This window comes from Hyla sarda, chromosome 3 (assembly GCF_029499605.1).
Source record: "Hyla sarda isolate aHylSar1 chromosome 3, aHylSar1.hap1, whole genome shotgun sequence".
In the NCBI taxonomy this organism is placed as follows: domain Eukaryota; kingdom Metazoa; phylum Chordata; class Amphibia; order Anura; family Hylidae; genus Hyla; species Hyla sarda.
Genome location: NC_079191.1, coordinates 230,558,532 through 230,576,048, shown reverse-complemented (window position 1 = coordinate 230,576,048; position 17,517 = coordinate 230,558,532). Strand labels below are relative to the sequence as shown.

The window sequence follows — 17,517 nt, the reverse complement described above, 5'->3', positions numbered from 1 at the left end:
CATAAACGGATTCTGAAGTTCCAATTTCTACTTTAGAGAATCTAGGCATGAAAAGTAATGTTTAATTGCACCTTGCTCTAATGGGAACATCAAAGTATAGGATTATTGCTTAAAATAGAACAACTGTACCCTAATCCACATATGATGAAAGCAGATAACTAAATCAAATGATGGCAAAAAGCAATTAGTAAGGAAAACTTTATGCTAATGAATCTGTAGCACTTGTTAGGTCATACTAATTATGCATACAAAGCTTTGACTTCAGGCACACTACAGCTTCCAAGATTAATAGGTATATAAGAGGATGAGGCTTGAAAGCAGAGTACATTTCTGCAGCAGAATTCATGGCCTAAATACTTTATTTTTTAACTTCACATGAGAGTCGAACTTTTTATGCTGCAGTAAGTATTTTTGTAAGTGTCTGATAACAATATTAAAGATTATTGTCTGGCCTGCATCTTTAGTCGTAACAAATTAGTATTTTTAATTACATTAATAAAGTGAGAATTAGAATTTTTATGTTTTTTTTTTGTACCAATGAAAGTTTTGATTATATAGTTGTTCTAGAGGCCATTACATAAATATTGTCATTGGTGCTAAAAGCCCTTCCATGCATAAAATGTAGTTGCCTTAAAACAAATCTCAGTGTAAAATGTTATATGCTGATGCTTTATGAATAAATATCATTGTAAGGAGGTGAGTGGACGCTCGGGACTCGGATGCAGGCACATACTGCATAGCGAGTCTTGGAGCCGCTGGGGGCACAAGATGGGGAATTCTCACAGCCGGACGGAATGGCCAGAACATTGCCCCAAGCAATGCCCGGGACATGCGTGTGGGCGCGTCCCGAACGAGGAACAAAGGAGGGGGAGTGCTCATGGCCAGGATGGATGTCCGGAGAGCTGCCCCTAACAATCATACATGTGTTTGGGGAAAGTCCATGTGCCCTCTGAGAGCAAAAATGTATGAGATATGATGGCCCAGCATGGTTATTACCTGATAATAAGAATAAAAGTGAAAGAATGCGTTCAATAAAAGAATGTATAGTATAGTTAAGAATGTATGGAAAATGTTTCTTTTTAAATCAATTGGTGCCAGAAAGTTAAACAGATTTGTAAATTACTTCTATTTAAAAATCTTAATCCTTCCAGTACTTATCAGCTACTGTATACTACAGAGGAAGTTCTTTTCTTTTTGAATTTACTTTCTGTATGACCACAGTGCTCTCTGCTGACACCTCTGTCCATGTCAGGAACTGTGCAGAGAAGGAGAGGTTTGCTATGGGGATTTTCTCCCACTCTGGACAGTTCCAAAAATGTACAGAGGTGTCAGTAGAGAGCACTGTGGTCAGACCAAAAACAAATTCAAAAAGAAAATAGCTTTTATATATATATATATATATATATATATATATATATATATATATATATGTATATATATATATATGGAGATTTATCAAAACCTGTTCAACGGAAAAATTGCTAAGTTGACCATAGTAATCAATCAGATTGCTTCTTTCATTTTGCAGAGGCCTTCTCAAAAAGGAAAGAAGCAAGCTGATTGGTTGCTATGGGCAACTCAGCAATTTTTCCTCTGGACAGGTTTTGATAAATCTCCCCCATATATTCAAAATTTTATTGTTCCCCCCAAAATAGTAGATTTTTTTACTTTTGTAGAAAATTTTTAAAAAATGCTCATAATAATATAAGCCTTCTAATGTCGTAAAAAAGTTAAAGAATGTTTAACAAATGATGCCACCACAAAGTAGACATGTTGTGGATGTGAATTAATAACTACATTTATTTGGCATGCCTATTTCTCTTACAAGTAGAGAGTTTCAAACATATAGAAATAAAAATGTTTCCAATTTTTCTCAATATTTTAGAGTTTTTCCACAAAAATCGCTTCATGTATCAACAAAAATTTACCACAATATGTCTCAAAAAAAAATCTCTGAATCACTTTGCCAGGTAAAAGCAGTTCAAAGTTATTACCGCTTAAAGAGACACATGTCAGATTTGAAAAAACAGACTGGGTCATGAAGGCCAAGACTAGAGTCATGAAGAGGTGAAAACCCACAAAAAAAATTACACTCCACTCTTAGTAAATCAGGGCCATTGTATACAGTTAAGTTAATTTATGAAAGGAAACACCTGTATACCTCCTCCCTTACATAAGGTCCAACATTGTACTTAGTACACCCTACGGTGACCCTTGCATGGCAGCATGTTTATCTGCAGCATTTCAGTGGCCCCTAAATTGTGACTAGTGATGGGCAGCATAGGCCATATTCGAATATGCGATATTTCGCGAATATATGGACAAATATTCGTCATATATTACCGAAATTCGCATATTCGTTATATTCATTTTTTTATGCGCATATGCGAAAATGTATGTGCATATGCGAAATTGGATGTGTATATGCGCATATACGCGAATATTAAGCCCTCCCTTCTTTACATGGAACTAATGGGCTAGTGCATTAACTCTGTGTTTTTTTGCCTGTTGAAACCAATAGGCCCATTGGGGTCTATGAGGATCTCATGGTATGTAAAACTGTAAGATAAGCAGAATGGTCTTGGCAGTACAGTGGATGGGAGACCGCTGGTGGTTTGAGTCCTGTGGTGGGACAGAGTGTTACAGTGTTGTGGTTAAAATCTACTCTCCTGGAAAAGCTGCTGAGTTGCCCATAGCAACCAATCAGATTGCTTCTTCCATTTTTCACAAGGCCTCTGCAAAATGAAAGAAGCAATCTGATTGGTTGCTATGAGCAACTGGACAACTTTTCCTTTGCACAGGTATTGATAAATCTCCCCCTATGGGGGAGATTTATCAAAACCTGTCCAGAGGAAACGTTTCTGAGTTGCCCATAGCAACCAATCAGATTGTTTCTTTCATTTTTAACAATGCCTTTGAAAAATTAAAGAAGCAATCTGATTGGTTGCTATGGGCAACTGGGCAACCTTTACTCTGCTCAGGTATTGATAAATATAACCTCCCTTTCATTCATTCATACCCAGCCTTACACATTACATCCAGTTTCAATGAACCAAATACCCATATTTGGTACCCCATTAACCTATTTCCCTTTTTAATGCTGTGATGACTAATAATACCAACATTTTAGAGGCAAAATTATCAATATCAGCTTGATCACTGATGTTGGTCATTGACAGTCAACGATGGCACCCGTCAACTAGGAAAGGATGATAGATCCTCACCGACTGTGAGAATCCAGCTTTCATACATGTACGGCAGTCCGTAATAAAAAGTTAAAATACATATTTATAACAAATTAAATGTATTCAAGTGAAAAGAAAATGTTGTAATGTTAATGAATAGCTGTGTTAAATGTATTAATCAAAATCTGCAATGTATTAAATGCTATAAAATATGATAAAATTTGTGGCCTGTACATCCAGTCGCTACATTTTCTATTGACAAAAGCTATTAAAGTTAATTTGTAGATTTGAAAAAAAGCAGTCTGTATCATCACAAATACAACCTTTATTCTCATGTTGATAGCTAAACAACGCAAAGAACCAGCATTACATGCAATTACAAAGGGGGGAAAAGACTGTTGACAGTGCCGTTTGAAATTACACCAATTATCTCGGTCACTTGTTCGTATCATCAACCTGCACATACACATTTTAGAAAGTGGAGCAATAGTTCAGTGTTGTCTTGATAAATGTTTAAACTCTGACTGCAGCTTTAGGGACCAATTAAATGAGTTAACTGATCCTTGTGAGCCCATCCATGAATCCAATTCCCTTTTTCTATTTATTTATTCAGCTAAAGTAAAGGCATTATGTGTAAGCACTATGGAGCTATAAAATGACAAATGAGTGTGTACCAATAGCAATAATAGGTAATTTTTTTCCCTCAATCGTTAAGATCTTTGCTGAGCTTCCTATATTTTCTAGCAGGAAAAAAGATTGTTAGCATATGCATATTTTCACATTCCTCAAAATTATTCTTGCTTCATTTAACAGAAATACTAGAACAGCAAGCTGTATATTGTATAAACTTAATATACATAACAATATAATAGAACACAACATGATTGTGTTTTGCAGCTTTTTTATTATTATTGGCTAAATTTATGCTTTGATCACAAATTTGTGACTCTTTTGTTTCTGCAATTTTGCTTACATATGTATATCTTAATTCCATTTTTTCCTACTGTAACATGCAAATAAATCAAATAGATCATACTCATGAATTCATTGATTTACATAGCCAATTTATTTAAAACACTGTAGGTCACATATCTTAAAAAGGTTTTCTGGGCAGGTAGTACTTTTAGTTAATGTCTCCCAATGCAGTAAAAAAAGAACCAGCATTCAAAGGGAGTCTATAAGCCTTATATCCTGCTCAAAGCTCAAGTGCCAGAAAGGCTGTTTTTAGCCACAGGACGTAAGGGACAGGTATGCAACGGGTAAAGAGGCTTTCTAGCCCTCAGCCCTTCAGGGGCTTTAGAATGCCTCTTTGACACTTTTTTATGTTATAGACAGCCCTTACAGCTATCTAACAGCAGTTTGGAATGTAAATTGCAGCTGACAGATTCCTTTAATCTGAATTTATAGATATCTTGTACCATTTTCTTTAAAAATACATTATGCACCTGTCACACCATGTTCAAAATGCAAAAAGAGTTATTGGTATGATTAGAACTAAAGTCTTGAGAAATGTCAGCTCAGACACATTGTGCATATTATTGCATAAAAAATTCGGACACATTTTATTCCTATTTTACGGCCATATTTTTGCTTTCATTTTATACTGTGTGAACATGTGTGAGCCTTAGACAACTTTTCCTATGGACATATTTAATAAAAATTTTATATTCTTAGAATATCTTTTTAAGAGCACATACATTTAAGTTGTCAGGATATTGATAATAATGTTTTACACTTATATTTTAGAAATACATTTCTAAGAATGTAGCTCATTAGTCACACAAATTCAATTACTATGAATGCAAACCTCTTACCGTCATAAACCCATCCAGTAAACCAGAGTCTGGCTTAGGGGGTGCCTGCAATCTTTCCATGGACCACTTTTCAATTATAGAGACTACTTGGCTGTTTTCTATGTTCAGTATTCGAAATCCGGTCATGTTAACACCGCTATACCGATATGGCTCAACATCCAATGCAAACAGGTCCTAAAAGAGCAATAAATAAATAATACAGAAACAATACTGCATAAATCATATGTTTTACCATTGATACATCACATTCTGAAGGTGCTGAAAATTACTGACAATGTTGGCATTCCTGAAATTTTTCAAGAAAAGAAAGTATTTCTCACAAAAAAGGATTGCAGTAACACATGTTTTGCTGTACACATGTTTATTCCCTTTGTGTGTATTGTAACTATACCAAAAAAAAGGGAGGAAAAAAAGCAAATTGGACATAATGTCACACCAAACTCCAAAAATGGGCTGGACAAAATTATTGGCACCCTTTCAAAATTGTGGAAAAATAAGATTGTTTCATGCATGTGATGCTACTTTAAACTCCTCTGGAGAGAGTAACAGGTGTGGGCAATATAAAAATAACACCTGAAATCAGATAAAAAAAGAGAGAAGTTCACTTAGTCTTTGCATTGTGTGTCTGTGTGTGCCACACTAAGCATGGACAATAGAAGGAGGACTTGAGAACCAAAATTGTGGAAACATATCAATAATATCAATACTACAAGTCCATCTCCAGAGATCTCGATTTGCCTCTGTCCACTGTGCACAACATTATCAAGAAGTTTGCATCCCATGGCACTGTAGCTAATCTCCCTTGGCGTGGACAGAAGAGAAAAATTGATGAAAGGTATCAACGCAGGACAGTCCAGTTGGTGGATAAGCAGCCCCAAACAAGTTCCAAAGATATTCAAGCTGTCCTGCAGGCTGAGGGAGCATCGGTGTCAGGGCAAACTATCCGTCATCATTTAAATGAAATGAAATGCTATGGCAGGAGACCCAGGAGAAACCCACTGCTGACACATAAAAAAAGCAAGACTACATTTTGCCAAAATGAACTTGGGTAAGCCAAATACACACAAAGGGAATAAATATGTGTATAGCAAAACATGTGTTACTGTGAGAAATACTTCATTTTCTGGAAAAATTTCAGGGGTTCCAACATTTACGGCCATGACTGTATAGGCTTAAATAGTTTAAAAAGTTTCATGCCAATGCATAGATAATATAGTTTCTGAGCTGGTACTCATAGTATAATAGCCAAATATCACCATATATTATATACTTTTTTTAATTTACAGTGATGTTGCCTTTTTTCATTTCTTTCTCTTCAGTTGTGGCAACCATTTGTAGAAAGTGACAACAGGATCTACCACCATATGGGTTGTCACTTTTGAATTAGCTTCTCAGCAACTGAACACAGACTGAAACTTTATTATAACCGATACATGCTGAAAAAATGACAGATTGTCTTAAGTTGTCATTAGAGAAGCTACTTCAAACATGACAACTCATATTGCATCAAATCCAGTTGTCACTGTGGTAGCTGTAAGGTAAGAACAAAGTGGCAAAATCTCAGAAAGTGCAAAAAATACTGAGAAGGAAAAGAAAATAGAAAAATGTGATGTAAAAAATCATTTCAGTTATTGTTTCTAATCTATTTCTAGATGTAACAATGGAAATATGTTTCACAGAACAATTCTAGTAATGTTGGTGGTAATACAAAAATAAAGTGTCATTTAAAAATAAAGCCAAAACATTTTGAATGCGTAGGTGAGTACAAGAGATACTCAGACACTTTGGATAAATTAAGTCCTAGCAGAAATTTTTTTTTTGCAGAATATAGAAAAATGTGATGCAAAACATAACTTAAGCCATTGCTTCTGAGCTACCAATAGATTAAATAATGAAAATATGTTTCATATAACACTTCTAGTTGTTACGCCGAGCGCTCCGGGTTCCCGCTCCTCCCCGGAGCGCTCGCTTCACCTCCTCCGCTGCAGCGCCCCGGTCACGTCCTCTGACCCGGGGCGCTGCGATCCTGCTGCTAGCCGGGATGCGATTCGCGATGCGGGTAGCGCCCGCTCGCGATGCGCACCCCGGCTCTCCTACCTGACTCGCTCCCCGTCTGTTCTGTCCCGGCGCGCGCGGCCCCGCTCCCTAGGGCGCGCGCGCGCCGGGTCTCTGCGATTTAAAGGGCCACTGCGCCGCTGATTGGCGCAGTGGTTCCAATTAGAGTTATCACCTGTGCACTCCCTATATTACCTCACTTCCCTTGCACTCCCTTGCCGGATCTTGTTGCCTTAGTGCCAGTGAAAGCGTTCCTTGTGTGTCCCTTGCCAGTGTTTCCAGACCTTCTGCCGTTGCCCCTGACTACGATCCTTGCTGCCTGCCCCGACCTTCTGCTACGTCCGACCTTGCTTCTGCCTACTCCCTTGTACCGCGCCTATCTTCAGCAGCCAGAGAGGTGAGCCGTTGCTAGTGGATACGACCTGGTCACTACCGCCGCAGCAAGACCATCCCGCTTTGCGGCGGGCTCTGGTGAAAACCAGTAGTGGCTTAGAACCGGTCCACTAGCACGGTCCACGCCAATCCCTCTCTGGCACAGAGGGTCCACTACCTGCCAGCCGGCATCGTGACAGTAGATCCGGCCATGGATCCCGCTGAAGTTCCTCTGCCAGTTGTCGCTGACCTCACCACGGTGGTCGCCCAGCAGTCACAACAGATTGCGCAACAAGGCCAACAGCTGTCTCAACTGACCGTTATGCTACAACAGTTGCTACCACAGCTTCAGCAGTCATCTCCTCCGCCAGCTCCTGCACCTCCTCCGCAGCGAGTGGCCGCTCCTGGGATACGCTTATCCTTGCCGGATAAGTTTGATGGGGACTCTAAGTTTTGCCGTGGCTTCCTTTCCCAATGTTCCCTGCATCTGGAGATGATGTCGGACCTGTTTCCCACTGAAAGGTCTAAGGTGGCTTTCGTAGTCAGTCTTCTGTCCGGAAAAGCCCTGTCATGGGCCACACCGCTCTGGGACCGCAATGACCCCGTCACTGCCTCAGTACACTCCTTCTTCTCGGAAATCCGAAGTGTCTTTGAGGAACCTGCCCGAGCCTCTTCTGCTGAGACTGCCCTGTTGAACCTGGTCCAGGGTAATTCTTCCGTTGGCGAGTATGCCGTACAATTCCGTACACTTGCTTCAGAATTGTCCTGGAATAATGAGGCCCTCTGCGCGACCTTCAAAAAAGGCCTATCCAGCAACATTAAAGATGTTCTGGCCGCACGAGAAATTCCTGCTAATCTACATGAACTTATTCACCTAGCCACTCGCATTGACATGCGTTTTTCTGAAAGGCGTCAGGAACTCCGCCAAGATATGGACTCTGTTCGCACGAGGCGTTTCGTCTCCTCGGCTCCTCTCTCCTCTGGTCCCCTGCAATCTGTTCCTGTGCCTCCCGCCGTGGAGGCTATGCAGGTCGACCGGTCTCGCCTGACACCTCAAGAGAGGACACGACGCCGTATGGAGAACCTCTGCCTGTACTGTGCTAGTACCGAACACTTCCTGAGGGATTGTCCTATCCGTCCTCCCCGCCTGGAAAGACGTACGCTGACTCCGCACAAAGGTGAGACAGTCCTTGATGTCTACTCTGCTTCTCCACGTCTTACTGTGCCTGTGCGGATGTCTGCTTCTGCCTTCTCCTTCTCTACACTGGCCTTCTTGGACTCTGGTTCTGCAGGAAATTTTATTTTGGCCTCTCTCGTCAACAGGTTCAACATCCCAGTGACCAGTCTCGCCAGACCCCTCTACATCAATTGTGTAAATAATGAAAGATTGGACTGTACCATACGTTTCCGCACGGAGCCCCTTCTTATGAGCATCGGATCTCATCATGAGAGGATTGAACTTTTGGTCCTCCCCAATTGCACCTCGGAGATTCTCCTTGGACTTCCCTGGCTTCAACTTCATTCCCCAACCCTGGATTGGTCCACTGGGGAGATCAAGAGTTGGGGGTCCTCTTGTTCCAAGAACTGTCTAAAACCGGTTCCCAGTAACCCTTGCCGTAACTCTGTGGTTCCTCCAGTAACCGGTCTCCCCAAGGCCTATATGGACTTCGCGGATGTTTTCTGCAAAAAACAAGCTGAGACTCTACCTCCTCACAGGCCTTATGATTGCCCTATCGACCTCCTCCCGGGTACTACTCCACCCCGGGGCAGAATTTATCCTCTCTCTGCCCCAGAGACTCTTGCCATGTCCGAATACGTCCAGGAGAATCTAAAAAGGGGCTTTATCCGTAAATCCTCCTCTCCTGCCGGAGCCGGATTTTTCTTTGTCTCCAAAAAAGATGGCTCCCTACGTCCTTGCATTGACTACCGCGGTCTTAATAAAATCACGGTTAAGAACCGCTACCCCTTACCCCTCATCTCTGAACTCTTTGATCGCCTCCAAGGTGCCCACATCTTCACTAAATTGGACTTAAGAGGCGCCTATAACCTCATCCGCATCAGAGAGGGGGACGAGTGGAAAACGGCATTTAACACCAGAGATGGACACTTTGAGTATCTGGTCATGCCCTTTGGACTGTGCAATGCCCCTGCCGTCTTCCAAGACTTTGTCAATGAAATTTTTCGTGATCTATTATACTCCTGTGTTGTGGTATATCTGGACGATATCCTAATTTTTTCTGCCAATCTAGAGGAACACCGCCGGCATGTCCGTATGGTTCTTCAGAGACTTCGTGACAACCAACTCTATGCCAAAATTGAGAAATGTCTGTTTGAATGCCAATCTCTTCCTTTTCTAGGATATTTGGTCTCTGGCCAGGGACTACAGATGGATCCAGACAAACTCTCTGCCGTCTTAAATTGGCCACGCCCCTCCGGACTCCGTGCTATCCAACGCTTTTTGGGGTTCGCCAATTATTACAGGCAATTTATTCCACATTTTTCTACCATTGTGGCTCCTATCGTGGCTTTAACCAAGAAAAATGCTGATCCCAAGTCCTGGCCTCCTCAAGCAGAAGACTCCTTTAAACAACTCAAGTCTGCCTTTTCTTCGGCTCCCGTGCTCTCCAGACCTGACCCTTCCAAACCCTTCCTATTGGAGGTTGATGCCTCCTCAGTAGGAGCTGGAGCTGTTCTTCTACAAAAAAATCCTTCCGGGCATGCTGTCACTTGTGGTTTTTTCTCTAGGACCTTCTCTCCAGCGGAGAGGAACTACTCCATCGGGGATCGAGAACTTCTAGCCATTAAATTAGCACTTGAGGAATGGAGGCATCTGCTGGAGGGATCAAGATTTCCTGTTATTATCTACACCGACCACAAGAACCTCTCCTACCTCCAGTCGGCCCAACGGCTGAATCCTCGCCAGGCCCGGTGGTCTCTGTTCTTTGCCCGATTTAATTTTGAGATTCACTTTCGTCCTGCCGATAAGAACATTAGAGCCGATGCTCTCTCTCGTTCCTCGGATGCCTCAGAAGTTGATCTCCCTCCGCAACACATCATTCCACCTGACTGCCTGATCTCCACTTCTCCTGCCTCCATCAGACAGACTCCTCCAGGAAAGACCTTTGTTTCTCCACGCCAACGCCTCGGAATCCTCAAATGGGGTCACTCCTCCCATCTCGCAGGTCATGCGGGCATCAAGAAATCTGTGCAACTCATCTCCCGCTTCTATTGGTGGCCAACTCTGGAGACGGATGTTGGGGACTTTGTGCGAGCCTGCACTATCTGTGCCCGGGATAAGACTCCTCGCCAGAAGCCCGCTGGTTTTCTTCATCCTCTGCCTGTCCCCGAACAGCCTTGGTCTCTGATTGGTATGGATTTTATTACTGACTTACCCCCTTCCCGTGGCAACACCGTTATTTGGGTGGTCGTTGATCGATTCTCCAAAATGGCACATTTCATTCCTCTTCCTGGTCTTCCTTCTGCGCCTCAGTTGGCTAAACAATTTTTTGTACACATTTTTCGTCTTCACGGGTTGCCTACGCAGATTGTCTCGGATAGAGGGGTCCAATTCGTGTCTAAATTCTGGAGAGCTCTCTGTAAACAACTCAAGATTAAATTAAATTTTTCCTCTGCATATCATCCCCAGTCCAATGGACAAGTAGAAAGAATTAACCAGATCCTGGGTGATTATTTGCGACATTTTGTTTCCTCCCGCCAGGATGACTGGGCAGATCTCCTTCCATGGGCCGAATTCTCGTATAACTTCAGGGTCTCTGAATCTTCCTCCAAATCCCCATTTTTCGTGGTGTACGGCCGTCACCCTCTTCCCCCCCTCCCTACCCCCTTGCCCTCTGGTCTGCCCGCTGTGGATGAAATTTCTCGTGACCTTTCCATTATATGGAGAGAGACCCAAAATTCTCTCTTACAGGCTTCTTCACGCATGAAGAGGTTCGCGGATAAGAAAAGAAGAGCTCCCCCCGTTTTTTCCCCTGGAGACAAGGTATGGCTCTCCGCTAAATATGTCCGCTTCCGTGTCCCTAGCTACAAGTTGGGACCACGCTATCTTGGTCCTTTCAAAATTCTGTGTCAAATTAATCCTGTCTCTTATAAACTTCTTCTTCCTCCTTCTCTTCGTATCCCTAATGCCTTTCACGTCTCTCTTCTCAAACCACTCATCCTCAACCGTTTTTCTCCCAAATCTGTTCCTCCCACTCCTGTTTCCGGCTCCTCGGACGTCTTCTCGGTCAAGGAGATTTTGGCTGCCAAAAAGGTCAGAGGAAAAAATTTTTTTTTAGTAGACTGGGAGGGTTGTGGTCCTGAAGAGAGATCCTGGGAACCTGAGGACAACATCCTTGACAAAAGTCTGCTCCTCAGGTTCTCAGGCTCCAAGAAGAGGGGGAGACCCAAGGGGGGGGGTACTGTTACGCCGAGCGCTCCGGGTTCCCGCTCCTCCCCGGAGCGCTCGCTTCACCTCCTCCGCTGCAGCGCCCCGGTCACGTCCTCTGACCCGGGGCGCTGCGATCCTGCTGCTAGCCGGGATGCGATTCGCGATGCGGGTAGCGCCCGCTCGCGATGCGCACCCCGGCTCTCCTACCTGACTCGCTCCCCGTCTGTTCTGTCCCGGCGCGCGCGGCCCCGCTCCCTAGGGCGCGCGCGCGCCGGGTCTCTGCGATTTAAAGGGCCACTGCGCCGCTGATTGGCGCAGTGGTTCCAATTAGAGTTATCACCTGTGCACTCCCTATATTACCTCACTTCCCTTGCACTCCCTTGCCGGATCTTGTTGCCTTAGTGCCAGTGAAAGCGTTCCTTGTGTGTCCCTTGCCAGTGTTTCCAGACCTTCTGCCGTTGCCCCTGACTACGATCCTTGCTGCCTGCCCCGACCTTCTGCTACGTCCGACCTTGCTTCTGCCTACTCCCTTGTACCGCGCCTATCTTCAGCAGCCAGAGAGGTGAGCCGTTGCTAGTGGATACGACCTGGTCACTACCGCCGCAGCAAGACCATCCCGCTTTGCGGCGGGCTCTGGTGAAAACCAGTAGTGGCTTAGAACCGGTCCACTAGCACGGTCCACGCCAATCCCTCTCTGGCACAGAGGGTCCACTACCTGCCAGCCGGCATCGTGACACTAGTGGTGCTGGTGGTAATAAAAAAATAAAAATAAAGTGCCATTTAAAAAATACCCAAAGCATCTGAATGTGTAGGGAAGTGCAAGAAATATTAAGGGCTTAATTTATCAAAAGTGTCTAACAAAACAAAATAGCTTTGTAGCTTAGAGCAACCATATTTGCTGAACCTTAATTTTTCTAGAGCAGTTTAAAGCATGAAAACTGATTGTTTGCTATAGGCATGGTATACAGTGTAGGTCTATTTTTGTTAAAATAGTGTCTATATTTATAGATATTTGTGGCTGATCACCATAGCTGAGCACCAATGTACCGTACCCTAACAATGCTTGTTGGCTTCCCTTCTACAGCTTCCCAGCACCCAGTTAGCATATTGCCCATATTGTCCCATTACCCCTAACACTTGACCTATCTTGTTTTAAAGGGGTACTCCAGCACTAAGACATCTTAAACCCTATCCGCTGCTGGGGACCCCTGTGATCGTTCAGCGGAGGGACCCTCGGGATAAGATGTCTTAGCGCCGGAGTACCCCTTTAACTTTGACCTATCTTGAAAACCATTTGTCTCGACCTGTACAGTGTTTATCTTATACACAATCACAGTCAGGTGGGAAATGTTCCAGAGATTATTTTAATAATGAAAAGGTAAAAAGAGTGAAAGGGTCACTACATGAAATCACTACAAGGGAATCCTCATTTGTATTATTATCATGGGGCCCCTCTTCTGTATACATCCCTTCTAAAAAAAAAAAAAAAAAACTAGGTTACCATGAGAAAGAATATAAAGTATTTTTTTTTTATGCAAATCCATTATAGTGTCAACATTTTTAGTTTATAGTAAATTTTAGCATGAAAAGTTACCTTAGGCTTTAAAATGACTATACATAACCTTGGTAGTGGATAATCATATAAGAAATGTCTTAAATAACATGCCACCATCTGGAAAATAATTCCAAGCCATTCAAGTGTTCTTTCATTATCATACAGCTTTGATGTGGTGTGCATTTGGAAAAGCTTAACCGTAATGAATTCATGAATATGGTTTCAGTCAAATGTACTTTCAAATAAAATATTTATTGGTTTGTTGCATGGTTTTCTGAAGACTGTTAATACCATATTTCCGCATGGCTTTATTTCATCTACAGGGCCAAGTGGTCAGATATAGTTCAAATATTTCACTTTGGTTTATTAAGAACCTTTCTATGGTTGTCATTTGAATTACCTCTCCTTATTGCAAATACATTTATTGGCTGTTCATTGAGAATACATACAAAAGGACACATAAAAAAGCCATAAGAAGTATAGATAATGTGAGACTCCAGGCAATGGACCTACTAGAATCATATAACATAACGCTCTCTGCTTTATGTAAACTGTAAACTGCATAGACAGTTACCTAAAAGGGATCAGAGGGTGGGAATTGCTGAGGGTCTGTAAAGTATAGCTTTTACTACAAGCTGCATACTAGGAAGGTTGTGTGGTGAATCTTAAGTCTGCCTAATAAGGCAGGTGAGTTTATTTATTTTTGCCATTCTGTTCCCTTTTAAAATGTATGTGTATCACTGGGGTACCATCTTATCTTTTTTCAGTCTGGGATGCTGCAGCCAAGATCACGGGGGTCCCCAGCGGCGGGACCCCCGTGATCAGACCTCTTATCCCCTATCCTGTGGATAGGGGATAAAATATCTAGGGGTGGAGTACCCCGTTAAGTGTGTATTCCTATTTGTCATAGTTTCCCTCAAGCCTGGTTGCACCACATCAAAAACCATTGACTGCAGTGCTTTTCAAACCCGCAAGTTATTAATCCTGGTGCTATGCTCCTAGGTCTGACACCATGCCCTATTTGTGTTAGCAGAACACTGCAGAGTCATCAGGTATAATGCATCCTGATTCTGGTTCCAAGCATTACTATATGGGATTGCTCTGGGCCCCCAAACATGTACAAACTCTAATATATGATAACAGGCAACTTTATTAGGTATACCTTGCTAGTACCAGGCTGAACCCCCGTTTGCCTTAATAATGTCCTTCACTGTTTGTGGGATACTTCCTACAACGTGCTCAAAACATTCCTTAGAGATTTTGATCCATATGAACATGATGGCATCACACAGTTTCTGTAGATTTGTTGGCTGCACTTGGATGATACAAATTTTCAGTTCCACCACATTCCAAAGGTGTTCTGTTTGATTAAGATTTGGTGACTGTGGAGGCTACTGGAGTACAGAGTACTCATCATCATGTTAAGTTATCCAGTTTGAGATGATATGAGCTTTGTGACTGTATGTATTACCCTGCTGAACATAGCCATCAAAAGATGGGTACACTGTGGTCATAAAGAGCGGGACATGGCCAGCAACAATACTCCCATAGGCTGTTGTGTTTAAACTACACTCAGTTAGTTCTAAGGGGCCCAAAGGGTGCCAAGAAAATGTCCCCCACACCATTACGCCATCACCAGCCTGAACCATTGACACAAGGCAGGATGGATTTATGCTTTTATGTTGTTTATGCCAAATTCTGACCCTGCAATCTGAATGTTGTAGCTGGAAACAAGACTTATAAAACCTCACAAAGGCCCAGATTTATCAAACTGTGTGAGAGAAAAAGTGGAGGGATTTTCCCACAGCAACCAATCACAGCTCAGCTTTCACTTTACCAGAGCTTGTTAGCTGAGCTGCGATTGGTTGCTGTTTTCCCTATTTTCTCTCACACAGTTTGATATATCTGAGCCTATGCTTCTTTAGTCTTCCATCGTCCAATTTTTGTGAAAATGTGCACATAGTACCTTAGATTTTCTGTTCTTGGCTGGCAAGAGGGTCTTCTGCTGCTGTAGCCCGTATGTTTTAAGGATCAACTTGTTGTACAATCAGAGATGGTATTCTGCACACCTTGATTTTAACAAGTAGTTATTTGAGTTACTATTGCCTTTTTTGTCATCTTAAACCAGTCTGCCCATTCTTCTCTGACCTCAACAAGGCATCTTTGTCAATAAAACTATTGCTCACTGAATAGTTTCTCTTTTTTGGACCATTCTCTGTAAACCTTAGAGATGGTTGTACATTAAAATCTGAGTAGATCAACAGTTTCTGGAATACTCAGACCATCCCATTGGGCGCCAACAACCATGACACGTTCAGAGTCACTTAAATGCTCTTTCTTCCCCATTCTGACTCCACGTTTTAACTCTTTAAAGTTGTCTTGACCACATCTAGATGCCTAAATGAATTAAGTTGATGCCATGCAATTGACTGATTAGCTTTTTTTTCCCCTTTTTTTAACAAGCAATGAAACAGGTATACCTAATAAAGTGGCCAGTAAGGGCATATATTCTGCTGCTTAAAAACAGCTATTGTAACTAAATAATGTTACTTAGTTTACCTGTATGTAGTTAGTATGTTATTATTGATCATTGTAAACCGTTTGTCAATATTTACACAAAAGGCTGAGCATACAGATTGGCTTGGCATAATATTGCATAAATAACCCATATGAAAAGCCTTAATCTTTTTACTTACCAGAGTTGTAAAAATATAATGGTAATATTCTGTCATCATTCCCATTGCCAAAGCCTGTAAAACAAAGAATATAATTCCTTTCACAATGAACAAAAAAGGTGAAAGATTGCAGAAATTGTATGTTGTAGCGTATACTCCCTGGGGCAATTCAAAATCCCCACAGCCATAATACCCCGAGAACGTTTTGCTTATTGTATTGAAACTTTAAGTGATAAATATCAATATATTTGTAAACAGTACTACAGTATAACAATAATCTTATTTTTTAAGTTTACATTTTGCACAAGACAAAGAATCTTAACAATATATTTAGCCATTTTAAACAAAACTTTCTTCCTCACTGACAACTCCTTTTAGCTGACAATAAAATTAAATGAAAGGTTGCTCACTGCTAGACTACTGCAATATTAATACCCTTATAAATAATGCATCCTGGAAGGATTTAAGCAATACATTTTCACAATAGCCTGAGTATTTTTGTAAGTAAATACTTTTAGATATTTACAACATTCTGGGGGATTTTAAGCAATGCCAAAGTGTAAATATGAATTTCGAGTCTATGAAATTTGTAGACATGTATTTATTTCACCAACGCTGAAAAGTGCAAGAATGCAACAAGTAGAAATATTATATTTCCTAAGCAATAACAATATGCACAACATGTAAACAAAGTACAAATTGATTTATTAGTTTAAAGAAGAAACACTTTGGGGAAAGCTTTATCAAAAAACGTGCAGAGGAAAAGTTGAGCCCAATTGCCCAAAGCAACCAATCAGATCATGTCTATATTAAAAAAAAAGTCCTATGAATAATAAAAGAAGAGATCTGTTTGACATGGCCAACTGTAACACTTTTCCTCTGCACAGATTTTGATATATCTCCCCTTTATGATGTCCGTACTTGAAAATATGGAACATCTTGAAATTAGTTTGCTTTTGTTCCTGGATCTTCTTGACTTAAAATGATCTATTGTAAAGTGAATTTGCACAAAGTAGATCTGTTTCAGATATTTCTGCACCTGTCCTATTTTTCTAAAATGCAGATTCACTCTTGCAAATATGCCCGGACTATTCACTATTCTGCTTAGTTCAGCAATATAGTTGGGACCTAGGAAAGGGAGTGTGGCTATGGCAAAAAGGCATGGCTTAAGATGTGACACAAATATGGCCATACAAAAAAGGATGAAAATTCATCTACATTTGAATCTTCTAATTAGGGATGAGCGAATCGAATTTGATGAACCCGAATTCGTTACAAATTTCAGGAAAAATTTGTTTCATAATGAATGCGAATATCGCCGTTATTAAACTCTATTTAGTGCGGTCCAGGCTCCAGGGTCCGGGCATCTAAAATGGCGGATCCACATTTGAGGAAAAGGAGCAAGGAATCCTGGGGAGGCGGAAACAAGGGTCGGCAGGATGACCCTGAATCACATGCAGCATGCAGCCTATCA

At 41.7% G+C, this 17,517-nt stretch overlaps 1 protein-coding gene across 2 annotated transcripts in view; it reads right to left on the bottom strand.

Annotated features, from left to right (window-relative positions):
- GRIK2 (glutamate ionotropic receptor kainate type subunit 2) overlaps nt 1-17,517 on the bottom strand; it is an 805,023-nt gene that overhangs the window by 371,740 nt on the left and 415,766 nt on the right. For both annotated transcript variants that reach the window (XM_056566198.1, XM_056566197.1), the window contains exons 5-6: nt 16,065-16,118; nt 5,000-5,173 (exon numbers count right to left, since the gene is read on the bottom strand). In XM_056566198.1, the coding sequence (XP_056422173.1) occupies nt 5,000-5,173; nt 16,065-16,118 (228 nt within the window). The remainder of the gene's footprint in view (nt 1-4,999; nt 5,174-16,064; nt 16,119-17,517) is intronic.